General features: G+C 47.7%; 1 protein-coding gene across 1 annotated transcript in view; it reads left to right on the top strand.

Annotated features, from left to right (window-relative positions):
- LOC142020074 (exocyst complex component 1-like) overlaps positions 1-26,240 on the top strand; it is an 86,640-nt gene that overhangs the window by 32,186 nt on the left and 28,214 nt on the right. The window contains exons 2-6 of the mRNA XM_075007667.1: positions 2,804-2,933; positions 6,364-6,494; positions 14,408-14,567; positions 18,000-18,193; positions 25,052-25,279. Coding sequence (XP_074863768.1) covers positions 2,810-2,933; positions 6,364-6,494; positions 14,408-14,567; positions 18,000-18,193; positions 25,052-25,279 — 837 coding nt within the window. The 5' untranslated portion in view covers positions 2,804-2,809. The remainder of the gene's footprint in view (positions 1-2,803; positions 2,934-6,363; positions 6,495-14,407; positions 14,568-17,999; positions 18,194-25,051; positions 25,280-26,240) is intronic.

The raw sequence follows: 26,240 nt of genomic DNA on the forward strand, positions 1-26,240 counted from the left end.
GTTGCTTCTTGCTCTATCCTCAGAGGCGAAGGAGAACAATTTTTCTCCCTCCTCCTCGCAACCCTCTTTTAGGTAGTTGAAAACCTCTCAGTCTTCTCGTTTCTACACCGAACAAGACCATTTCCCTCATAGCTCATGTTCTCTGGATCTTTAATCATTCCTGTTGCATTAGAAATACTTCATACCCTTCTTTTTTACAAAGCCCTTTTGCACATGAAAATAACACAACACCAACACCTCCTATCCCATCTGCCACTACCTTAAACGGGATAAACGTGCATATAGATGGGCATCTCTTCATGTGCTTTGCTGAACCAGGGTTTATCACTATCCCTTCATCACTCTGTCTCATTCATAAATCTACAGTACAACAGCCATGAGATCATTCTTTTATAGGAGAACAAATTAAGGGCCAACTTTCTGCAGTGAAGAGAAAAACAATGTCTTGTTGGAAGCTTTTCACACCATACTTCCCTTCCTTTCTGCCAACAGCTGATTTTCTCTCTGGCTGCTTTGACATTATTCTAAGCCACACCTGTTTTGTTCTGCTCTCTGCTCAGGATGTTCACAAGACCTATTTCCTGCATGAGCCTCAAGTCGGCTGCTTTCAGCACCATCACTCAGGTTCTTCAGACTTCCTGTTTTGCTGAAGGCTTTCATTTCACCGATGTAACCTTTCCTGTTCTAAAGCTTCTCGCAACCGAAATCCCGTAATTTGTCCTCAGAAAGATACGTGGGTAAAGTCTCGATGATCTTCTTGCTAACATTTATCTTATTGCTTGTAGCCTTTCTGGACTGGTGGTCTGAAGTTCTGTGGGGCTTCAGTCAGATCCTTAAATAAACAGTTTTGTTCTAGAAAATAAGGGATTGGAACAGCTCAGTCACCGATAGCTTTTTGATGGCATTCAGCGAGGATACTGTTCTTTCGGTAGTAAGTTAGAGAGGAGATGGTGGGCCTGCTATTAACTTGACTTTCAAACATTTCCTTAAGGGGTTGCTTAAGTCCTATTTTAGATGCATTAACAACTTCAGAATAGCAGGTGTATATAGTCTAGTCTCAAGGCTGCCATCCAGAGCCTCTTTGTGGTGAATATCATTAGTGAGGCCTGAAATGCAAAGAACTGAAAAGCCATTGGGAACAGGGAAGCAAAGATAACCTCGCCAGAGGATTGCATTCAAAGAGATGCCACAGCAGCAGAATGATTGTAAAGATAAATCTCTTTCTTGCTCAGGCTTCAGGAGAAAAAAAGAGGTTTAAATATTCGTAGAAGTTATGGCAATCTGTGTAAATAAGCAGTTGAGCTGAAAGGTTAATCACTGTCTAAGAAAGATTTACATTAAGGGTTTAATTTATTTGATTTAGCTACATAATCCCCAGCTGTTCAAGAAACTGCTGATGTCTGAAACTTGCAAAATGATGATTTTAAGATCCATACTGTGGCTTCAAAATATTTTTTTGCTTTCAAACGTTTTCCTTTCTTGTTCTGAATGATTAACGCGTTTGCATCGGAGTGCTTGCTCCCTCGGTTTCTTGCAGCTCATTCCCCGATTGAAATTGATAGACTGTGTTTGCAAAGTCACCACTGTCTGGTGCCAGCATGATGATAAACTCACTAATTGGCACTCCCTCCCTTTTATGGCCAAACGCTATGTGCATTAGAAACACATAACCAGGAACCTGAGGTTAGAAAGAGCAGCTGACCAGGAATTTTCCAACAAAATATATTTTCAATAGAAAATACAGTTGTCCCCTCATATACTGATAGTTTTGGTTGGTGAGTTTAGTCACAAGACAGGAATTTTCAAAATGAAAACGTTCGTGTCTTCAAGTCTTCGAGCACTGCTTGGGTCGGTGCAATTTAAGCATTAGCCATTGCTTGGGGCTGTATCTAAGGGCACCGTTCATCCTCTATGACCATACACAAACTGGTGCTTGACTGTCCCCACTGCTATGCAAGTTTTAAAACGGTGTAATTACACTGACTTTGATTAAGTTAGTCCTGATCACAGGGGAGACAAGCTCACTGTTCAAGCGGTTTGATATTCCTGTGATATTTCCCATTTCTGTGCAATGGCTATCTCAAGTTACAGACTAGCAGGGCTACCTCTCTGTTACTATTTATAATGATGTTAGTGAATCTCTTACTCTTTGCTTTGTATTTGAACTATATTGAGCACCATGAATAAGTTGGAGATATTGAACCAAGGGCCAAATGAGTATGAAATACTAATGGTGGCACTACACTGAAAACTTGCATAAAAACTGTCACGCTGTGCCAGACCAAAGGTCCGTCCAGCCCAGCATCCTGTCTTCCAACAAGTGCTCTTGCCAGGTGGCCCGCAGGGAGTGGACAGAACAGGTAATCATCAAGTGGTCCATTCCCTGCTATTCACTCCGAGCATCTGGCAAACAGAGGATGTGATAAACTTGAGACTTGTATGCAACCTAATCCCTGCTGTACACACGACTAGATCGACAAAAGAATTCTTCCATCAACCTAGCTCCTGCGTCTCAGGGAGGTGGTTTAACTACAACAATGTGGGAACTCTCCTGTTGCAGGAGTGTGCGTCTATGCTTTGCCCTCACTGTGAGCATGAGATGCAAGGCAGTGAAGACTCAACCTTACAGAAACACGATGCCTGTTTAGTAATGCATATTTGCCAAAGTGCATCAAACAGGGCACTTCTCTACTTATTTCCATACCCTGGGCGTTGATGGCTAAGGGGACAGTCGCCCTGTTCTGATGCCTCACAAGCATCAGGGGAAGCACACGATTATCATTTCTTGCTGTCTCTCTCACAGCTCGCCATGGCCTGTCCCTGGATCTTACTGGAGAAGGATGTGTTCAACCCTCAGAATGAGAGACTGCTGGAGATTGTCCATGTCTGGACAACAGGAAAGAAGAGGAAGAACTCTGTCCTCTGTGTTGCTGGTGAGTGCCCTGGTAGAGCACACGGGGAGGGTTGGGGGGAAAGAGAGGCATGATGAGACTGTTCAGATATAAGGCGCTTTGGAGGCATCGTAGATTTAATTTCTGGTGAGTAATTTCCTGGCTTGGAAGAAGACAATTGACTTTTTTTTTTTATTTAGTATTAACTCCAAATATCAAAAGGTAGCTGGACCTGGGGTGGGAGCTCATGTTTACCACAAGATTTCACATCACAGCATGTTGAGAACTGGAGACCAAGAGGCAGGGGACTGGCAACAGTCTAGAAACGGCCAACAATTTGAAGGGATGCTCTCTACCTTAGTAATTAGTATTCCCATTAATCTCTCATTGAAACTCTGGGGTTGAGCCCAGACCAGTCAGGGGTTGTGTCATCACCTGCCTTGAAACCCTGGAGGCCTTACATGCTGGGCTACTGTAATTCTCAGCCCTGACTACGCCTACCAAAATACAAGCATGCAGGCTCCACCCTGGCTTCCACTTCTCAGTTACTCCTTGAAGGATGATGCTACCAACCTCCCAGATTTGTGTGAAGCCTCCTGAGGTCCCTTCCAGCCCTAGGATTCTATGATTTCTCCTAAACCATCTGCCAATAGGACAATCCACTGAGGATCCCAGAACTGTGAGTGGCTGTGTGTACCCCCTCAGCCTCAGCAAATGAGTTTAATGGCATCTTAAGCTGCATGACATCTCCTGGACATATCAGCTTGTCTGTCTTGCTTGCCAGACCTTCAGGACTCTGCCAGTCCAAACCTGGCCTAGCAGATGACAAACAGTGAATTCTAGGTCCTGAGTTCTCAAAAGACTTCCCCTGCAGCATCCAAGCTCACAAAAATTGCTCCTTTAGAGAGACAACAGCAGCTCATTAATTTAACTGGGGATTGACAAACTCTGACTTCAATCACACCATTGACATGGCTTACAGTAAAAGAGACAAGTTTATTAAAAAACAACGAGGGGTCCTGTGGCACCTTATAAACTGACAGAATTGTATGAGCATGAGCTTTCATGGGCAAAGACCCACTTCTTCAGGTGCAAGTTCATTAAATGCCACAGTTTTACGGGATATCAAGTATAAGCAGTAAAGACAAATGGTGACAAAGTAAAAACACTCTACAGTTTCATTTCAGCAAGGTACATTCTTTGCCTAAGCAAATTTCTCATGTGTATTCAGTTCCCAAAGACTTTCAGGACTGCTGAATCCCTCCCAGTGATGGATACCAAAATAGCTTTCTGTTTTGGCTTCCATTGTTTTGATTCCATAATGCTTAATTTGCACTGGAGGCAGGTGGATATCAGCCTTCCTATCAGCAAGAAAACCTGTTCCACCCTGTGTTTGGTCAGACTTTAAAGAATAATATCAAGAAGTGTCCATAATTCCTCATGTAGTGTTAATACAGACGACATTTCACAGTGATACTGATTATCCTCCCACGCTGCCAGGCCACAGACTTACATAAAAGACCTTACCCAAAACCCATTTATAATACAGCGACATTGTACACATTCTGTTCTTATCATTTACAGTTCAGACCCTCTCGTTCCCCCAGTCACCAGGCTGATGGTTTCATTTACCTTTTAGGTAAATATACCTTCGTTGTCTATGCCAGGTGACCAGGAGGGTCAGACAAGCAAATACCCATTCCTGTGTCCGCGGCAGAGTTGGTTTATGCATGGCTTGCCAAAATACATAATTTTCCCACATACTTAACTATTTGTACACACATCATGCAATGTTAATGACCAGTGAATTATACTTTTCCAATGGTATAGTGCATACCCCCTTTTGGGTAAAGCCCATGGCAACACATAACCGGATTTAAAGATCTATCTGGAGCAAACAACTTACAGCATGTCCAGTGAGGACCAGAAGAAACATTCAGTCTCTCCACTACTCTGCATTACGTTCAACAGCATCTTAAGTCCCATTGAGCTGTAGAAAGATTTGACGTCCTGCGTGACTCAGTCTCATTTTAGGCTGGTCAGAAAACAAGCGATCTGTTTCACGAAAAACTGACTGAACTAACACAAAGCCTTTTGAAAAAGTTAGTGTGAGGAAACATAAGAGACCTTGCTCTTACACATATCCCCAGACTAACCAGTAGCCCCGTGGCTGCAGGACTGATGTGGGAAAGCTAAGTTTCAGTCCCTGCTGTACAACATGGCCTTCCGAATATGGGTTTCATTCTGAGCAGAGTGCCCTAATTAGTGTCTCCCTGGCCTAATGAATATTTAATTTATACAAAACTAAATTTGTAAATAAATTTGAACTTTCAAAAAAGAGGCCACCCCTGCGAGGGCATGTATGTGGGTCAGTATCTACCAATTCACATTGTATTAATGTACTATAACATTAGTACAATGTGAGTTGGTAAATATTGACACAGATACACCCCTTCCTCTCTTTTGGAAGTTCAAATATGGTAACCCTACAAAAATTGAACAGCACCAGCAGGAGACTGCAATTGATTCAATAGCCTGATGGGTAGGGCCTTCAGCTAGGATGTGTGAAACCTAGGTTCTGAATGAAGAAATTCATTCAGATAGTTCAAAGAGAGCAAATCTTGTATGGTAGCATTTACCGAATAGCAGCGTCAATGCAGTTTTTATAACTTTACATATCAGACAGCCACATATGTACTTAGAATCAAAGAAACTTAGGGCTGGAAGAGACTTTGGGAGGTCATGGAGTCCAGCCCCTGCTGAAACATGACTAAATTTCAACAAATAATCCCAGCCAGAGCTTTGTCAAGCCAGGACTTCAAAATCTCCAGGGATGGAGATTCCACCACTTCTTTAGGTAACGCATTCCAGTGCTTCACCTCTGGCCTAGTGAAATAATTTTTCCTAATATCCAGCCTGGACCTCCCCCACTGCTGCTTGAGACCATTGCTCTGTGTTCTGTTGTCTGTCACTCCTGAGACCAGCCTCTCTCCATCCTCTTTAGAGCCCCCCTTCCCTTCAAGAAGTTGAAGGCTGCTATCAAATTGCCCCTCACTCTTTTCTGCAGATTAAATAAACCCAAATCCCTCAGCCTCTTCTGATAGGTCATGTGCTCCAGCCCCCTAACCATTTTGATTGCCCTCTGCTGGGCCCTTTCCAATGCATCAAATTAAATACAAGTTACAAAGGGAAATATTAAAGACAGAATCCCATAATGACACAGGCATTCTCTATTTCAAACCCTTCAATATTTAAATTCATTTCAGAATGAATGGCACCAAAAAGCCAGCTTCTTCAGCGAGAGATGCCTGGGGAGATATCTGAAGCCTTCAGCTCATGCAGTATAGTCACATGAAGCATTGTGGGTAAAGACAGGTGTTTTTCCTGCAGATCAAGCTGCTAACTTGTGTGCACTGAATGTGTGTCTCAGGACAGGAGTAACATCAATTTTTGTCTCCCTCTGCCCATCCAGTGGCAGCGAGTAGGCCAATCCAGTTGTTCCTAGAGAAGGTAAAGAAGATGGATCGAGGTGACCAGTTCAAGATGACCAAGAGATGGCCCTTAAAGGATCTGAAGCTGGTCGATGGGAAGACTGTCAATCAGGTACTGTTAGCTCCTGCACCCTATCAGATTAAGGAGCAAAGCAGAATGTGTGAGCAAGAGTGGAGAGAGAGGAATGGATGGGCAGAGGATGTGAAGCCAAAGACACTTAGCCCAAGTCGTAGTTTTCTGCAAGAAAAATGTGTGTGTGTGTGTGGGCATGGAATGGTTCCAAGATAACAGGTCCACATTGCTTTTAATCCTCAACTAAACAAGGGGAAAGAAACCTTGAGCTCAGTAAGAGCTCGAGCAGAAAATCATTGCTGGAAATGAGCCAGCTTTTTCCTTTCTTTTGGGGGTTTTGCCCTGGATCTGCCAGTTCCTGGACAATGCACCAACCAACTGCAGTGCTTTGTGATTTTCTTCTCATGCTTCTTTTGGGATAGGGGGTGGGTTATTTAGGAAGTGGGGGACACCAACAAGCCGGGAAATGCTCCTCCATCCTTGGTACAAAGAAGTAGCGCACCAAGAGTAGAGTGGGAGGTTTAATGAAGCCCAGAGGCTGTTGACCAATGAATGACTCCAGCCCCCACGGATTTAAATAAGAGCTTCTGTTCGTGCAACTGTCACTCATGAGAGTCAGACATATCTTATGGCTGACCTGGAACAACGCTTCCTCAGCTTTCGTCCCCTAGCGCCCCTCCTCTACTTGCGCTACGTTGATGACATCTTCATCATTTGGACCCAGAGGAAAGAGGGTCTTGAAGAGTTCCACTGTGATTTCAACAGTTTCCACCCCACCATCAATCTCAGCCTGGATCAGTCCACACAAGAGATCCACATCCTGGACACTACTGCAAATACGTGATGGTCACATAAATGCCACCCTATCCCGGAAACCCATGGACCACTATGCTAACCTACTTGCCTCCAGCTTCCATCCAGGGCACACCACACGATCCATTGTCTAGAGCCAAGCACTAAGGGGTAACTACATTTGCTCCAATCCCTCAAACAGAGACAAACACCTACAAGACCTTTACCAAGCTTCCCTGAAACTACAATATCCACCTAAGGAAGTGAAGAAACAGACTGACAGAGCCAGACGTGCACCCAGAAGCCACCTCCTACAAGACAGGCCCAGCAAGGAAAACAAGAGAACACCACTGGCCATCACATACAGGCCCCAGCTAAAACCTCTCCAGCGCATCATCAGTGATCTACAACCCATCCTAGACAATGATTCTTCACTCTCACAGACCTTGGGAGGCAGGCCTGTCCTTGCCTACAGACAGCCTGCCAACCTTGAACAAATTCTTACCAGCAACTATAGACGACACCGCAGTAATTCTAAACCTGGAACCAATCCCTGCAACAAACCTCAGTGCCAACTCTGCTCACATACCTACACCAGTGATATCACCACAGGACCTAACCGCATCAACCACGCCATCAAGGGCTCTTTTACCTGCACATCTACTAACATAATATATGCCATCGTGTGCCAGCAACGCCCCACTGCAATATACATTGGCCTAACTGGACAGTCTCTACGTAAAAGAATACATGGGCATAAATCAGCCATCAGGAATAGTAACATACAAAAATCCATAAAAGAACACTTCAATCTCCCTTAACACTCAGTAACAGACTTCACAGTAGCCATCCTATAACAAAAAAACTTCAAAAACAGACTCCAAAGAGAAACTGCAGAGCTGCAATTCATTTGCAAATTTGACACCATCAATCGAAATTAAACAGAGACTGGGAGTGGTTGGCCCATTGCAAAAGCAGTTTCCCCACTCTTGATGTTCACACCTCCACATTAGCGACTGATAATGGGCCACATCCCGCCTGACTGAATTGACCTGATTGCTCCTCTCTTGATGTCCACAACTCCCCACTAACTGCTGGTAATGGGCCACATCCTCCCTGGCTGAACAGACCTTGTCAACTCTGGCCCACCCCTTGGTGGAGACTCCCTCCTTTTCATATGCCCATATATTTAAACCCTCCTCTGAAACTGCCCCCTGCCCCCCCCCACATCTGACGAAGTGGGTCTTTGCCCATGAAAGCTTATGCTCCAAAATATCTATTAGTCTTTTAGGTGCCACAAGACTTCTTGTTGTTCATTAAAGGGTAGTTATTGAAAGGATGCTTTTTGGAGGGGGCGAGTGCTTGGTTGCTGTCAGTCTGTGCTAGAACGCTGACGTTATGGCAGATGGCAGCAAGCTCTTGGTAAGAGGTATTTCATTTCTGCTGCCTACTGGCAGCATGTTGAGTTTGTTATAATTAGTTTTTTATTAATAGGACTGTGCCGGGCGTTGGCAACATGCGCATGTTTGTAGGAACCAAAAATCAATGAAAGGAAGTCATTGAAATAGTTTTCCACTCTGCCACAAAGCCGTGCTTGTGGGCACCAATACAGGGCGAGAAGCAGAGCCTGCTCATTATGAGCTGTTCGGAAAATGATCCTCTCAGCTTTGTCGGGGAGGGCAGGTCTGATGGAAATTTGCAAGCTGGACTGATTTTTCACGTTGCTGTGTTTCTCCACATACAAACAGCAAACAGATACCTTCTACCAGCCTGGCCTTTCATTTAAATGACAGTCCCGATTCTCCTACTCATTAACTCAGTTGGAGTCTTTCCAGGCCCAGTCAGGTCTTAAGACAATAACGAAAGAACAAACAAAAATAGAGGCTCCACAAAAGAGTACGGTGTGTCTCCTTTGTAATAATCGTCTGCACGGACCTGGACACAAAATGGCTGCCTGTCTTGACAGACAGCCCAGTGTTTGAAGATTTAAGAGGAACAGTGTTCTGTGATTAAGCAATCATAAAGCAATATAAATTTAAAACTGTGCACTCCAACTGGAGCAGCAGGCCTTCACCGAAGAGGGCAACGAGCTGAGCACCACATTGCATCCCGAAAACACAGGCATCACCTATCGATTGAAATTATTACGCAGGGTCTAATAATCTCAGGTGGTGCTGGAATAGACCTGCGTGCAGTCTTCTAGAAACAAACTTTCATCCTTATGGAGGCAACACCACCATGCCAACAGACTCACAGGACATCAGCGTGCAAAGTCACATCTCCACGACGTGGCAATTCCCATAATTCTGCAGAAGGGAGAGCTCACCCTAGGCACATCCCTTCTTGCGGTGTGGTGTGGCAGGCCACCAGATCACTTTAAAGTGTCTCTCCTTCAGGGATAAGAAAGGCCGACACCTGAGAGTCCAATGGCCATCCATCTGATCTTCTGCACTCAGCTCTAGGCCCAGAGTCCCTATCCCCCTTTGATTAGGGCTCTCAGGCCTCTTCTTCTCAGGGGATGCCCATCCTCTTCCCCAGGGACACCCGTCACATTCCTCAGGCTTTCCTGCTAAACTGGGTTCCAGTCCAGGGACCAGATAATTTCCAACCAAGGTCAGCTCTAGCAGACTCCTTGCTACTGCCTCCTTGACTTCTTCCTACCAAGACTTCTCCTTATGGGCTCCCTAAATTCACCCTTTTCTCAGGGCTAGAACTAACTGTGTTCTCTCCTGGAATTTCCCCCAGAATTCCAAGCCAGCAGTACAAACTGAACCCCAACTTCTACCTTCCTGGAGCTTGTTCCTTTATCTTGCTTATATTTCCCCTGCTGAGCTGAACGCCTCCCATAACTCTCTCCCTGGGAGTCCAGATCCTGCCCTGCTGGCCAAGCCCATCACCAGAGCCTGCTCCACCTCTCTCCTGGCGTTCTACCACACCTTTCCACTCAGGAGAAACTCCCAGGACCACCTTTCCTGCTACACCAGTCTCTCCACCCTTTGGTACCCACGGCCAAACTGCAGAGTTTCTCCCCACAGCCAGCTTGTGCACCACGTTTCTTCTCTTCATAACACCAACTTGCTCCTCCCAAATTGTGTCTCCTCTATAACTAGTCTTGGGTCACCCTTCACATGCACCTAGCTGAGTGAACTGGTCTTTCAGGCCTGCACTAACCAGTTCATGATCTGTGCAGGGGAGATGCCCCATCACAGGTCCATTAAGGACCTTTAAATTGTCCTCTGAGGGTAGCAGGATGCAGGCACAGACTCAGCAGGGGTGGCCTCTCTGCTTATATGGGCTGGATACTGTGCCTTTAGCTCTCCCAGGCAAAGTTTTGTTATCAGGTCTGCCAATGAGCCAACCTTCCAAACAGGAACAAGTGCAGGTTCATCTGCCTCATGCCCCTAGGAAGGGCCCTGTGCAAATGCAGCCCACGGGATGGAATTTGGCCTTTCCTGGAGAAAAGACCATGTCCCCAGAAGTGATCCTTTCATCACCTGTTGTGAGCCAACCCCTAGAAAGACAGGCCACCCCCTCCAGTTCAGAACAAACTCAGTGAGCCACCTCCCGCTCACCCATTACACGACTTATGGAAACCCCTGAGAACACTGGGGCCATTTTAACTAGTGCACCTTTGGGAAAACCTCCCTCTGCTGCCCAAGGAAAGTGGATGGTCAAGCACCCATCGGAGTGCAAGGACTTTAGAGCTTGTGCTTCCTCCAGCAAGCCCCTGCTTCTCACAGCCTACACCTGCCTCCCATCTGACATTTCAGGAAAACCTGCCTTCCCCTGGCACCCTCAGAGCCCTGACATTGCAGATTCGGCTGGGCTTGAAGTTACCGCTCCCTTGACAAAACCTATATGAATATTTATGAAACGATTCCTCGATAGCCCCCTACTTCAATAGTGCCTTGTAAGGCCAGCTACAAATCCCCTGTAGATGGCACTGCTACAAGCTGTTCCAGAGGCTGCTACCGAGCCTATAAAGCAGGGCCGGGGCATGACGGGTCGCTTTCGAAAGCATCCTGTGAAGTGTCAGAAGGCCAAATAAATCATCACAAAGTCTGAGCCTGTTATTATTACTATTAGGATCAATATTAATAAATGCAACCTGCGAACTCTCCAGAGGCTGGGCCAGCGCACTTCTAGTGAGCTGGCTGTGGATGATGCCAGGCTCCATGGAATATTCCATACTCAAGCCCTGTACCCCTGACTGCCTTATGCCCCTGAAGCAGCCAGCCTTAGCTGCCTGGACAGCGCAGGCCTGGACTTCGGGGAACCGCAACGGCGAGGGTAGGCAGCACGGACTGTGCTAGCTTGAGAGCTAGAAATAACCATAGGGTGCAAAGCGTCCCCTCTTTGTTCATTACAGAGCAGCCCTGTCTCACCTATGCCATAAGGAGGGCTCCAGTCAGAGTTAGGGACGGGATCCAGAGGCACCCCTCGTCTGCGACAGATTGTTCTTTTTAATTGTCGTGGAAGAGCTAACAAGGGGTGTAACAGAGCTGGGAACCACCCAAGCACCCCCTTTGGCGTCTGCTTCCCCCTGCTTCAGTGCACCTCAAACACTCAGCAGGAGATTAAAATATTCCCCCCACCCTACCCAGGGTCCACTTTAATGTCCTCAGATATACAGAGTTTCCAGCAAAGTCCAGTGTCTCTCTCCCGTTAGTCTGGGGGTCCCCAGCCCTCCTTCAGTAACCTGGCTTGGCTGGCTGCAGGATCACCAGCCATTAAGGGGCAAACCACCCCAATGCTAGGGTAGACTGACATTTTTTCCTCTGCTACCCAGAGCTTCTCTTTTTCAGCTGGCTGACAAGTGACGCCGTGGTAAACTGTGGGGTTGGTTATTTAAAAACTGGCTTTAAAGCTTTTCCTCGCTTTGGTCTCAAGAAAGGGGACCATGTATACAAGGGCCTGAGTTAATGAAGATTACATGGTGCTATTTTTCACGTCTCTTTCCATACCATGGCACATGTTCAACCCAAATTAAATGCCCATAACAAAAATGCTGGTTTGCTCTTCACCCTTTCGCCATTGCTGGAGCGTGCCTGCACAGTCCCACCGAGCGTCCTCTCCCCAGCATGCAGCAGGGAACATCCAAAATGGTCTAGGATGCTCCACAGAATTGTACAAGCTGCAGCATTGTGGCTGAGAGAGTTGAAAATAGGGAAGGGCCAAACTGGACTTCTTTCCAATGTGAGAAAAAACAGTTTTTGAAACTTCTCTCCAGTGATGCCAACTGCTGGGAAAATGGAGGGTTCACGTTTCAGGCTTGGGTCAGGACCAGTAAGGGTATTTCCTTAGGCTACGTCTACAGCGTGAGTGCTATTTCCAGGTTAGGCTGTAGTGTAGACACAGCCTCGATGAATAGGTACGTTCTGTGTTTACTCCAAGTGCTTCCAAAATCACAATTCTCCAAAAATAGCCCTGTAGCTGCCATTCTCTCTGCACTTTGCACAAAAGTTTTTCACCAAGTTTTGTGGTTATGCGTGTTAGATTCCCTCCAGAGCCCTCTGAAAGGAAATGCATCCCTATAAAAGAGAGCTCTCTCTCAGCAACAGGGTACCTCAAAGAAAAATTGCAACAGTGACCACCAGCAGAATCTGTAGAAACACGTAACAAGAACAGGTCTGAGTCTATAAGGAACATGAAATATACTGGAGGCCTGATTCTGCCAGCAAAATGATAAGACTTCTGGCTAACTTCATCCCACAGTTATAGCTGTGCAGCTCCATTGGAGCCACAGAATCTTAGACACAATGCAACTAGTAGTGGATAACAAACAGGGAGGGGAGATAGAGGCGAATAAAAATCTGATTCATAATAATGCCTAGCTCATCTCTTCTATAGATCTGAAAGCACTTCATGTTATCCCCATCTACCCCTGGGAAAACTGAGACACAACAAGCAGAAGTGACCTGAAAAGAGTCACCCAGTGTGAGAAGCTGTGACAAGAACCCAACACCCTTAAGGCCCAGGTCACAGGGCCCTCCAGTAGGCCACACTGCCACTCCGTAAACTGTCAGGATCTTGGCTTTATAGAATCATGGGAAATTAGGGTTGGACAAGCTCGCAGGAGCTCGTCTAGTCTAACCCCCTGCTCAGAGCACGACCAACCCCAAATAAATCATCCCAGCCACAGCTTTGTCAAGTCTGGCCTTAAAAATGTCTAAGGATGGAAATTCCACCACCTCCATAGGTGACCCATTCCAGTGCTTTACTTCCCTCCTAGTTAAGGAGTTTTTCCTATTATCCAACATAGACCTCCCCACTATAACTTGAGACCATTGCTCCTTGTTCTGTCATCTCTGAGAACAGCCTGGTTCCCTCCTCTTTAGAACCCCCTTCAGGTAGCTGGAGGTGTCTATCAAATCCCCGCTCACTCTTCTGCAGATTAAATAAACCCATTTCCCTCAACCTCTTCTCATTAGTTGTGTGCCCCAGCCCCCTTATCATTTTCTTTGCCATCCACTGGACTCTCTCTAATTTGTTCACATCCTTTCTGTAGCGGGAAGGGCAAAGTGGACCTAATACTCAGATGTGGCTTGACCAGTGCCGAAGAGAGGGGAATATTCACTTCCCTCGATCTACTGGTAATGCTGGTACTAATGCAGCCCAATCTGCTGGCAGCTTTCTTGGCAACAAGGACACACTATAGACTCATAATCTGCTCCTCATCTACTCTAACGCCCAGTCAGCACTTCCCCGACACAGCATCAGCTTGCAGGTAAGGGAAACACCAAGAGCCACGGCAGAACCTGAATTTCCCTGAGAAGTCGCCCTTCTCTTTGCTAGCCAAGCCCAACACTGTTTAGTTTACAAGAGCAGACACAGTCAGTGCCCAAGATATCATGGAGGCAGACATAATGCATTGCTACTGAACTGTTAAAATTGAGTTACTCTCTGTATCAGTGACCTCAGTGCAGATTAACCCACATCAGACTCTTCATTTGCGACGTGACCTTGTGGCAGCGCTAGAAATCCTAATCTCCCAGCCACAGCTCTCCCAAATTGCATGTCCCATGCTCTGTTAGCTTAGCAATTGCTTTGACACTGGAGCCTGCTGCATTAGCTAAATGGAATGTCTTCCCTTTTTACAGTATTCAGACGCCCGAAGACCAGCAATGTAGCTAATTGGGGCTCTTGTTACCATTGTCTAGGAATGTCTGGATTTTGAGCTGCAGTTGGATAAAGTTTACAAGTGGACAGCTGTCAGCTTGGACGAGAAGACCGCCTTTCTCAGATGTTTGTGGAAGCTGAACCGCCGATACCTCTGCAGCAGCATTGTCTTTGTTAGGGTTGCCTCTTGCATGCTGGAAGGTAAGTATTGCTGCTTGTCACACTTATGCAGAGTGGAGTTCTCTGCCTTGATCCCTCTAATCCTCAGTCCCTTATTCCTGTCACGTTTTGTGGGATCCCAGCATTTTTCAGTGGCCCTCCCGACTGGAGTCAGTATCGGCGGGCGGAGGAAGAGGGGGACATTTTAATGGATTGCCTCAAACGTGCTCCAGAACAAATACAGGCTGAACCTCTCTAATCCAGCACTCTCTCATCTGGCAAACTCTGTAATCCAGCATGATTTTAGTTAGCTGGATGACTGCTTATCGTAGGTGTGGCCAAGTTTCCCGTGGGCCCATAAAGTTTGGTTCCAGCCACCAGTCCTCGCTTTCAGCATTCTGTGCTGTTATTTAGCTGTAATTTACTCCTAAATATCCTCTAAGAGCCCAGAAAGCAGTGGAAGTGCTGGTAATGCTGCTAGACAACGTGCCCTTTCATGGTCCGGCAAATTCTCTCATTTGGCACCGCTCAGGTCCCAAGAGTGCCAGATTAGAGGGCTTCAACCTGTACCATTTTCTCCCTGACTATCGAAAAGCATACCCAGCGATTTCACCCCAATCAAAGGCAGGCACTGTCTAATGAAAAACAAGATTAGAGTAACAGAATCATAAGATTGGAAGAGATCTGAGGAGGTCATCAAGTCCAACCCCCTGCTGAAAGCAGAACCAGTCCCAACTAAATCACCCCAGCCAGTCCAGTAGCACTTTAAAGACTAACAAAATAATTTATTAGGTGAGCTTTCATGGGACAGACCCACTTCTTCAGTCCATCGCCAGACCAGAACATGGTATGGTTCTGGTATGGCTACGATCTGAAGAAGTGGGTCTATTCCATGAAAGCTCATCACCTAATAAACTATTTTGTTAGTTTTTACAGTGCTACTGGACTGTTTTTTTGTTTTCATATTATATAGACTAGCCCGGCTTTCTCTCTATTATCATCCCAGCCAGGGCTTTGGTAAGCTAGGGCTTAATGACCTCCAGGGAGGGAGATTCTACACTTTCCTAGGTAACCACCTCCGAGATCTCCCCCACTGCAACTTGAGACTGTTGCTCCTTGTTTTGTCATCTGTCACCACCAAGAACTGCCTCTCTCCATCCTATTCGGAACCCCCTTTCATGTAGTTGAAGACTGCTATCGGACTGCCCCCTCACTCCTCATTTACTAAGAACAGAGCAATGGTCAGGATCTTGAAAAGGACAATCAGGCTCAATGCTCAGAGCAGCATCAAACCTGAGGTTCAGAGTAAGAGCAGCATCTATAGTCAAGTTACAGGCCAGGATTTGATGCCAAGGATCCAGATCAGCATCCGAACTGCATTTCAGGCAAGGTCTGAACCAACCCAAGGTAAAAGATTAAAGTTCAAGGGCAAGAAGAGGAATGGCAGCTACAGGAGCGTGACATTGGTGCCTGCAATGCCCCCTGGGTTTATAAGGGCAGGGGGTGGAAACCAGCCTGGATCTATCAGGCTGCAGCCTCCCAGATCCCTTTAGCTGAGACTTCCTGAGGTCTGAGTCTTCAGAAAGTGGTGGGTAGAGGAGTTCGTGTTAGTTTCAGTAGCTACTGGATTGTAATGTGGAGATGTTTTGCCATATGCCAGCTTTGCATTTAATCTGATGAGGTTCAAGAAGGACAAGTGCAGAGTTCTGCGCTAGGAATGGAAGAATCACAAGTATTTTTGCAGGCGGAGGACCAATTAACTAAGCAGCAGTGCAGCAGAAAAGGACCTGGGGATTCCAGTGGATGAGAGGCTGGAGATGAGTCAACAGTGTGCCCAAGTAGCCAAGAAGGCTAACGGCATATTGGGGTGCATTAAGAGAAGCGTTTTCAGCAGATCTAGAGAAGTTATTATTCCGCTCTACTCAGCACTGAGGAGGCCAAATCTGGAGTACTGCTTCCAGTTCTGGCCCACTGTGCCCCCTCAGTACAGGTAACAGGTGGATGTATTGGAGCAGGTCCGGTGAAAGGCAATGAAAATGATTAGGGGGCTGGAGCACATGACCTATGAGGAGAGGCTGAGGGATTTGGGCTTATTTGGCTGCAGAAGAGAAGCAGAGAGGTGATTTGATAGCAGCCTTCAACTTCCTCAAGGGGGGTTCTAAAGAGGATGGAGACAGGCGGTTAGAAAGGTGGTGGAATCTCCATCCGAAGACGTTTTAAGTCCCAGTTGACAAAGTCCTGGCTGGGATGATTTACTTGGGGTCGAACCTGCTCTGGGCAGGGGGGCTGCATGTAATGACCTCCTGAGGTCTCTTCCAGACCTAGAATTCTACGATTCTAGGAACCCCAATCTGATGGGCCTTACCAAGAGAAATCAAACTCAAACCACAAAACCAGCTTGTGTAACGGAGCTAGTCCTGGCTAGCAAGAGGGAAGCTAAGTAGGAACTTCAGTTGCAGAAAATTTGAAAAACACGCTTTCTCCTTTCCTCCCCTCCAACCCTCACATAGCAGCACTGCTGCCAAAGACACATATCTCCTTTTGCCACCTATGGAGAGTACACCAGCTGGCAAGTGGGTATGGCTGATTTTTGGTTAATGAGGAGCGCTGATTCATCAGAGGTCAGAAAAATGGGCCTCTACTGGCCTTGCATGTGTCTCGTTGTCAGTTTGACAAAAAGGTCAGACTGAGACAAAGCTCATTTTATTCCCTGTGACAGCAGGGGAGAGGGCGCCTGGGCAGGAGAAGGGGGTGGAAAGGGGAGGCTGAGGAGCAAGGAGCAGTCACAGATGCAGAGAGAAGGAATCACTCACCTGGGGAGTTCAGGCTTAAGAAAGAATTTAAAGCGCAAACTACTTTCTTTCCAGGCCTGTTGTCACATGGAGAAAGAGCTGGGCTGGGGTGCAAATGGACAGTCTACCTTGCTACTTCTGGCTCTATCTGAGCTGGGTCAGGTGTGGAGATGGGGGGAACAAGATCAGCTTAAAAAGAGACTACCCACCTATTGGTGGAATGCTACCAATCAGTGCCGTCTATTGAGATACATGGGGGCGACTCTCTATTGGATGCATTTGTCAGTGTGTCCGAGGATATTGGGTAGTGAGGGCCTCTCTGGGGTCCTGCAGGTGGCCTGTAGACACCTCGTCACCATGTGGGCTTTCCCTCACCTCAGGTGGGAGCAGGCAGGGGCACAGCCGGACTTTGGTTTCAGCCTGCTCTTCCCTTGTGCCTGACCTGCAGCTTTCCCCGGCTAGCCCAACCCTTCACCTTGCTTCACCAGAGACTGATGGCTGTGGGCCATGATGTGATTTTCTTCCCATGTGAACAAATGTCACTTGAGAAGTAGGCTGAGAACATTGTACTCGTGTCACGTGTGAGTGACCGGAACTGATCAGACTCCACACAAGGGAAAGGCTGATACACTAAAGTACCTCGAATGCCGTGGGCAGCCATGCTTCTCCCCCATGCATGCAGGGAAACAGAGCCTACAAGAGGTTAGAAATGCCAGCGCAGCAGCAGGAGACCAGGCGGAACACAGCGCCTACCAGGAGATGACACCGAAGGAAACAGCTGACATGCTGAAGCTGATGGAAGAGTACGAGCCAAAAATCAACAATTCCATGGCCTTTGCGGAGAAGCTGAGCAAAGACCTCCAGGTGCTGGATGAGGTGAGGGGCAAGCTGGCTGAGGCAGTCCGACATTCCTCCTGGGTATTTGCATAGACCCCCGGCCAACCACACCCAAGCCCAGGGAAAGACTCTAAATGATTTCTCTGGAAACTGAATGGGGCCGATAGAGAGGTCCGACTCCTTTATTTGTGCGAAGAAGCCAAGTATCAGGATACACAGTAATTTATGGCTGAGAGCTTGTCCTTAAGAAGTCTGGGCTTGGCCAGTGCTTTGCACTGCCCTGGGGATCTCTTTCACCGGGTGGGAGAACAGGTAAATAGCTTCCATTAGAAGCTGCCCTTGAAGTAATGTAGAAAAAGCATCTACACTGCGGGGGGGGGGGGGGGAAAAAAAAAAGGGCACTCCTCACTCAGACCTGCTAAACTGCCCTAGCTAACTTGGGTTAAAACAGCAATGAAGATAGGGCAATGCAGCTTGTAACGAGTTAGCAGCTTGTTCACACATAGGCTTGAGCTCAAGCTGCTAAACTGAGTTGCTGCGTTTTCATTGCTCCCTCAGCAAAAGTTAACTCCCTAGACGCCAGACCACTTTTTCCTGCCTCATAGAGACACCCTTAGTCTGCAGCAAAGGTCAGCAGTCAAAGAGCATTGCTGGGTAGATACCTCTCTGTAACGAGTTCAAAGACATTGCTTCTCCAACACAGGGCCACGCTGCTGGGGGAATGGGGTGTGTTTCCAGGCGACAGTCAAATGAGCCAGGGCAGGTTATGGTAGGTTAATACATGGCAGGGATCAGAACCCACCCTGCGGTAACCACCATGAAATCCAGGGGTATTTCCCAGTGCCAGCCACCCAGCCCAGAATGATAGTTCATGCATACAGGTCCTCTGGTTTCTTTGGACTATCTGAGGGAGAGGCAACCAGACTGCTGGCAGGGTGTGAGGATCACCCCTGTCCATTGGGAGGAGAGTGAAGTGGAGACACCAGCACAGCTGCAAGCAGATGGCACGAGGAGGACAGGGGACCCCCGTCACACACCGTAGGGCACCAGCAGCCCCCTTGGGGGACGAGGCAAAGGAAGTGGGAAAACAGGCATTCCACAGCAGTAGCCTGCAAGAGAAGAAGGGGAAGTGAGAAACTATGAATGGGGTTATACTGTCAGAGGGGGAGAGGATGGGGTACAACTGGAGAGCAAAGCACAGGAGTGATGGAGGTCTGAGGTGGGGGTGGGAGGGGGTGTTTGCAGTAAGTAAAAAGCTCAGTGGTATCTGTCCTCACCCCCAATGGGTGATGAAAGACGGGAGGCGCTCTAAGACCTTGTTTCCACTGCTCAAAAGAAGGTCTTTTTTTTACCAAGGGAGCGGGGGAGCTAGCATGTGTGAACATTTCTGAGGTCAGACCCCTGTGAAGACGAGGCTTGAGAGACATGGGGAGTGGGGAAGCTGTGAGGCAAGGATGAGGAAAGACAATGGAATTGAAGGGGAGGCCACGGAATGGGATACCACAAGGAAGAGCAAGGGAATGATAGAGCAGGAGAGGCTGCCTGTAGAAAAGAAGAGGCTGATGGGTTTTATTTATTTCATCTCCTTCATTTATGCCCCTGTGCATTTTTATCCATGTTCCTGTATTTTATCACAATTCCCCAGAAGACACCCTAGGTCACTCAATAGTGGAAGGAACGTGACGAGATGCCTGTTGAGAGAACCTACCACACTGTAATATTTCTGGGTCCACTGGATTTGATAGTTAAAAAACTAAAACAACAAACAATGGAAGAAATAACCCAAAATTTACCAGAATCCATACAGTCCTAAATCCATCTTGCTTTGTGTTCCTTTACATTTGCTCTAGTTTCTGTCTCTTCACACCAGAAAGTCTTTCAAAACAAAAAGCAGTCAAGTAGCACTTTAAAGACTAGCAAAAGAGTTTATTAGGTGAGCTTTCGTGGGACAGACCCACTTCTTCAGACCATAGCCAGAGCAGAACAGTGCTACTTGACTGCTTTTTGTTTTGATAGTGTATAGAGTAGCACGGCTCCCTCTCTGTTACTATTCAGAATGTCTTTGTTCTGCTTCGGTCTGTAGTGCTTAGATTGAGGGAGCAGAATTCTTGAGGTCTGTTTCTAACCACAACAAATATCTGTACGCTCTAGGGCTAGTCTCTTAACCTCTCTGTGACTTGGCCACTGCACCTGTAAATTGGAAATAGCAATCCCTTCCTTCCCAGGGTAAACAATAAATGTGATGCTGCTGGAAAAAAAACACCAAACATGGTTCTGAGATGCATTAATAGGACAGTTCTGAGCAAGACACGAGAAGTAATTCTTCCACTCTATTCTGTGCTAATTAGGCCTCAAATGGAAGACAGTATCTGGTTCTGGGCTACATGCTTCAGAGAAGTGGAGAAATTGGAAAGGGTCCAGAGAAGAGCAACTATTAAAGTTCTAGACAATATGACCAATGAGAGACTATTGAAAGAATTGGGTTTGTTCAGTTTAGAAAAGAGAAGGCTGAGAAGGGGACATGATAGCAGCTTTCAAGTACCTCACGGGTGTTGCAAGGAGGGAGAAAAATTATTCTCCTTTGCCTCTGAAAATAGGGCAAGAAGCAGTGGGCTTAAATTGTAGCGAGGAAGGTTTAGACTGGACACTAGAAAAAACTTCCTGTCAGGGTGGTTAATTACTGGAACAAATTGCCTAGGGTGCATGTAGAATCTCCATCAATGGAGACATTTAAGAACCAGATGGTCACATCTCTAACAGGGATGATATAGAAGGTGGACATGAGGGCAAGGGACTGGACCCAATGACCTCTTGAGGTCCCTTCCAGTCCTACTGCTCTGTGATTCTACGTCTGCTAAGTTCTTGGAAATGAACGGTGCTGCAGAGTGCATTATTGTGAAGGGCCATTAACTGATAGATAATTATTAACATAGATTCCTACTTTGGACAACTATAATTGCTGCATTATTAATCAATATTAATGTTATGTAAAATGAGGCGTGCATATGCTCATGTCTCCTACAGAATAACAACAACAACACTTTCTTCTGATAGAGCATCTTTCCTCTCGAGGTTGCAAAGCACTTTACAAACTTTAACAACATGGTGCTAGAATTCTGTGGCGAACGAGATGGCGGCTATTGCATTTGGGGAGTTTGGAGCTCCACTTCGTACCTTGATACCTTAGTTCACTCTTCGATTTCCAGCACATTCTTACATCCGCATGAATTTGTGAAACTCAGAGGCATCTCGTGCAGTAGAGTTATTATCAGCACCAGTGCAGTAATTCACCAGAGAGCTGTCCCTTCTAGCTGTTCCCCTGCCAGTTTGATTGGTGCTGCTTTGCTAAAGGCAAAGTCCCATGGCTCTGAGAGCCCTGATAAGGAAATCAGAAGGGACGGCAGTGACAGGCTTGCCGAGGTTTACAGCTATAATTTAGTAGCACTTAATAAAAAACAAAATGTCAGTTGGAGCCGTGTGAAGCATAGCCTGCAGGCTAGAAATCTGAGACTCAAAAGCCGCTGAGCAGTAATGGGGAAACTACACTCGCTTGTTTCTTGGCAGTGCGCAAGCACTTTCAGAGCCGGAGGAAAAATTGCCGGTCTTCATTTATGTGGTTCTTTGAGCTGAGAACATGCGTGAGCCATATACAATGCCCTAATGCATTTCCTGAGCCAGTGGTGGAAGAGGGGTACTTGTGGCAAGTAAAAAGCTCCGTGGTCTCTGTCCTCACCCCCATCAGACTGCTGATGGGAAAGCTTGCTCTGTAAATGGCTTTATTAGAGTTCATGGAGTGCATGGCAGGCTATTGGCCAGGTCTTTGTTTTCTTTAGGGCTGCACCGAATCATCCCTGTCCCACTGTGCATCATTTTGTCTGTGGCTGAGGCTGAACTCACCAGCCTCTCCTAAAATAGCACCATGTGTGGGACAGATGGGCAGTGCCTCGGCTGTCTTGGAGAAGGGCTCAATCCCGGTCCAAGGCTGCCAAATGAACTTTCATCCATGCCTTCCATGCAGCACCATGACCTGGGCTCAGCCTGTAGGCCACAGGCTCATTTCAGGGAAGCAGCAATGACATCTTTCTTCAGTGAGGTTCTTTGACTGACCTCCTCTGGGTCTAGGGCTGATGACCCATGGCCAGGCTTCATGGGCAAGTGCTAAGGAACATACTGGCTGTGGTGAGCTACTGGATGGAACCATGTGACCCACCCATTCTTCTGTTTCAGACTCTTGCAACGGACTCTGAATTTGTGGAATTATTTGAACGTGATGGGAGCTACCCCCTGTCATATGTGCTTGCCAGAGGTGCCATGAGATGGGTATGCCAAGCAAGCCAGTGCTACAGTGCAGAATGTGCTGAGCTTTGGTACCCAGGTGCAAATTTTGCCTAGATCTATGCAGATAGACATCTAACAGAAGCACAGTTGTTATGATAAATAACCAGGCAACCATCTCAAAGAGACGCCCGGTTAGTATGGTACGGAACTCTTCTTTATGCACCAGAGGATGGATTCTATCCTCCAAGGCTGCAAGGTGGTTTTGCAGACTGTGACGGAGTTCACTCACCAGAGTGGTGCCTCCTACCGGCTGTCTCAGGGGATTAGCTCTCTCAGCCAACATGCCTTCTCCTGGTGTTGCCTCTCCCACTGCCTTCTCCTCCTGCAAACCCACCTCAGTCCGGGAACCGCAGCCTGCTCTTCATGACGCAACCCTTTGGCTGTGTCGCCAGCCATGTTTTCCTCCTCTCTCCTTGGTCCTCCTGCAGCAGCTCCCTTTTATGAGAGCGGGCTGGGCCCTGATAAGCTGCCCAGAGCAGCCTCTCTCCAATTGGCTGCCCCGTATGCTGCCTCCCTAAACTACTTTTAACCCCTTCCTTTCCAGTGCAGGCAGAATGCCCCTTCACACAGCCTTTGCTAGCTTTTCTAGGAAGCCAGACCCGATGCTCATTTACAGAACTTCTGCTGCCTTTCCTTCCCGCCTTTCATGATTGCTAAGCACAGACTTCATTTACTGTGAGGCACAGAGGCTTCTGTTGAGGTTGCTCTTTCCTTAATCAAAAAGCCATCACCTAATTTCTATATTAACAAAGACAGACTCATTTAAAAGTCAGGAAAACAACTGACCAGAAATGCCAATCCTCCCAGCCCCGTGTCTATGGATTATCTTATTTGATACCCAACATGACGCTTAAATCAATTGCTATGCTACAATTACCATTTCAAAAATCATTAATCTCTAATAGATCTTCTCAGTGACAATTAACGAGCAATTTTAGTTCCATGGCCTGTCAAAGCAAGCGTCTGAGACCTCCCAAGACTAATAGTGCCTCCAGGTTCCTCCTATAGATGTACACACCATGCATGATTTAATAACTCATGAATTCCACCATCAGAACAGCTAGTGGGGTAACATATATGAAGCTATGAGTGTGGTGGCTTTTAGCTCTGTATTTGTGCCCCTCCTCCTGAGGACCTGGGTCAGACACCTCTGTGGGATTTCAGAGGACTACGGCCAAGAGGAGAACTGGCCATAGGGTCACGTAGGGCTTCTGGGTCCACATTAATCCTCAGCAAGCGGAGGGGAACAAGAGTTCTAGCGAGCAAAATGAGCCAGCCATTGCTGCTTCCCCCAGCCTGTCCTCCCACAAGGAGGAGGAGGTAGCAGAACACCCATGTCCCTGTAGGAAAAGCAAGTGCCATGGCCAGCCCTACGTCATCCTTTCTTCTGCTCTTTGTGGAATATACTCCAGGAAGTAGCTGAAGTGGTCCAGCTGCTTGACTGGAGTTATTGCCTTTGTCCTGGTTGTGGCTGGTGTTCGCACAGGGCCTCCTGCTCTCTACCATTTCTCTTGAGTGGCAGCTAGCTCACAGGAATCTGGGGGTCTAGGCAGCCACATTGAGTAGCAGAAGCATGGAAAAGCAGCATAGAGCCCTTCGTTGTGTGTCTTGCGCAGCGCGAGGCTTAGAGCGCACGTGTGCGTGTGTGAAGGACATGGCCATAACTGGATTTACAGAAGCAGAACATCTCCATTGCCTGAGGAGGAAAATTTGTTCACATCCTCTCTCAATTCCAGTGGCTCCCACTAGCACAAGACCTGGCTGTGCTGGTGGAACAGCATGTGATCCTTAGGCACTGAGTCAGACTGAAATTGATAGGGGAGGACATAGGTTGTGCTATTTCAAATCCCTGCGTGGCCTGGGTCCCATGAAATCTCACAGCACACAAACTGAAACAGGCCTGCACATGAGTGCACATCCTGGGTTTCCTCTGGCAGCCCCACTGAAGACAGCAGAGTGGCTTTCCTCAGAGTGAGAAAGCAGGTGGATTTTGCAAAATACAGTGGCCCTAGGTTTCCTGTCTGAACACAGAAGGAACGTGCTTCACTCACACCCAGCGTGTCACATTTCCCTGGCATAATATCACTTGAAGGTCCTCTAAGGTTGCAGCTAGGGAAGGGATTTGTCTTTTCATGAGTGGTTCAGAACCTGCCACGTCATTTGACCTCGTGTTCTGAAATGGTGCTATGGCCGTGTCTGACCCTCAGAACCGCACAGGGCACAAAGCAGAACCCTATGGCATGGCATTGTCTCCAAAAACTTCTGCTGTTATGGCACTAATCCTGAGGCATTTTATCTTTGCTAGATAGACACAGGATACCTGGACTTAGTGTGTGACTATGTCTCCCTGTAGTGGTGGACACCAGTTGTGGTGACGAGCTGTTGCATATTACCACTGAAGGAGTTCTGTTTCAGCCTGAGTGGCAGGGGTCCGGGGCTTACTGCTGGAAGTCCCCATATTTGATTCTATATAGTGATTAAAGAGTCTGTGGGTGTAAGCCAACCGCGGCACCTCTCACTGGTCTGGCACCGTGCTGTACCACTGTCTCTTCTTCACAGGCCAACCTCCAGGCCATCATCTCATCTGAGAAGCAGGTGACCCAGCTAATGGGCTTCATTGACCAGGCCCTGGCAGAGGTGGCCAAAGTGGAGGAGACCTTGCAGGTTTATGATGAGCTGCTGGGGAGTGTGAAGCAGCAGATGGATCACATCCACCAGGGGAACTCCTTGCTGCACCGGATGGATTCCAACCAGGAGAAGCTGATGAACGAGATGCTCTTTCTCACGGTAGGTGAAGTCACAGAGGGACCCACCGAAATCAGGGGCAATCTTCCCACTGGGACTCGGGACCCTGATCCAGAGCAGCAGAAGTTGGTCACAGGGTTCCATCCTGTCTGGTTTAGAAGCAAGGGAGCAGGGCATTTTTCTGAGACGCAGATGCTCTGGTGATGGACACGCTGCTTGGATTTAAAATGAGGGGGTGGCCCAGGTGCAGCCAAGGACAGCTGGCTGCATCCTGCTGCTAGCTGACCAGGCAGTAGCAAAGCCAGCAGCCGCCATGGGCCCCGGGGCAAGGTGGAAGGGAGACTTCGCTCCATGCCCCCGGAAAGGGTGGGACCAGGAGGTCTTGGCGGTGCCCGGACTGCAACGCTGAGCCCCCACCCCGCCTCCCTCACAGCCACGTGCAGCTGGAGCAGTGAGGCCATGGCACTTCAAAGGAACCCGAAGCTCCGGCCGGCACTGCTGCTGGGTCCAGGGGCATTTGGGCCCCTTGCCCTCCCGCCCCCCATTGGCGGGTCGGGTCAGCACAAAGGAGCGGGACGTGCAGTCAGAACAAAGACCAGTACTTAATCGGCAGTGACAGAGCTACTCTGCACTACCCCTAGACATAGCAACGGTGGAGCGGGGCCTCCTGCCCTGCCCCTCTTCCAAGGGGTCCCACCTCATAGCGGCTTTCCCCCACCTGTAGCCCTACGCGGCTGAGCTGCCCTGTCAGTCAGGGCCAATGGCCTAAGTCCTCTCAGGTCAGGCTCAATGGCCTAGTCACTCTCCCCTTCATTGCCTTGCTCCCTGGGCCACTTCCCCATGCAGCCTCAGGACCTGCAGTCCAGCAGGTGTCAAGCTGGAACCTCCCCCAAGCTCCCCTGATCCTGCCCAGCACTGCCCTGTCTGAGCCTTCTCTGGGAGCTGGTCCTGCACCTTCCTAGGCCAGGACCCAACACCCCCAGCTCTGCTGGAGCAGCTCTTT

This window comes from Carettochelys insculpta, chromosome 13 (assembly GCF_033958435.1).
Source record: "Carettochelys insculpta isolate YL-2023 chromosome 13, ASM3395843v1, whole genome shotgun sequence".
Taxonomy (NCBI): Eukaryota; Metazoa; Chordata; order Testudines; family Carettochelyidae; genus Carettochelys; species Carettochelys insculpta.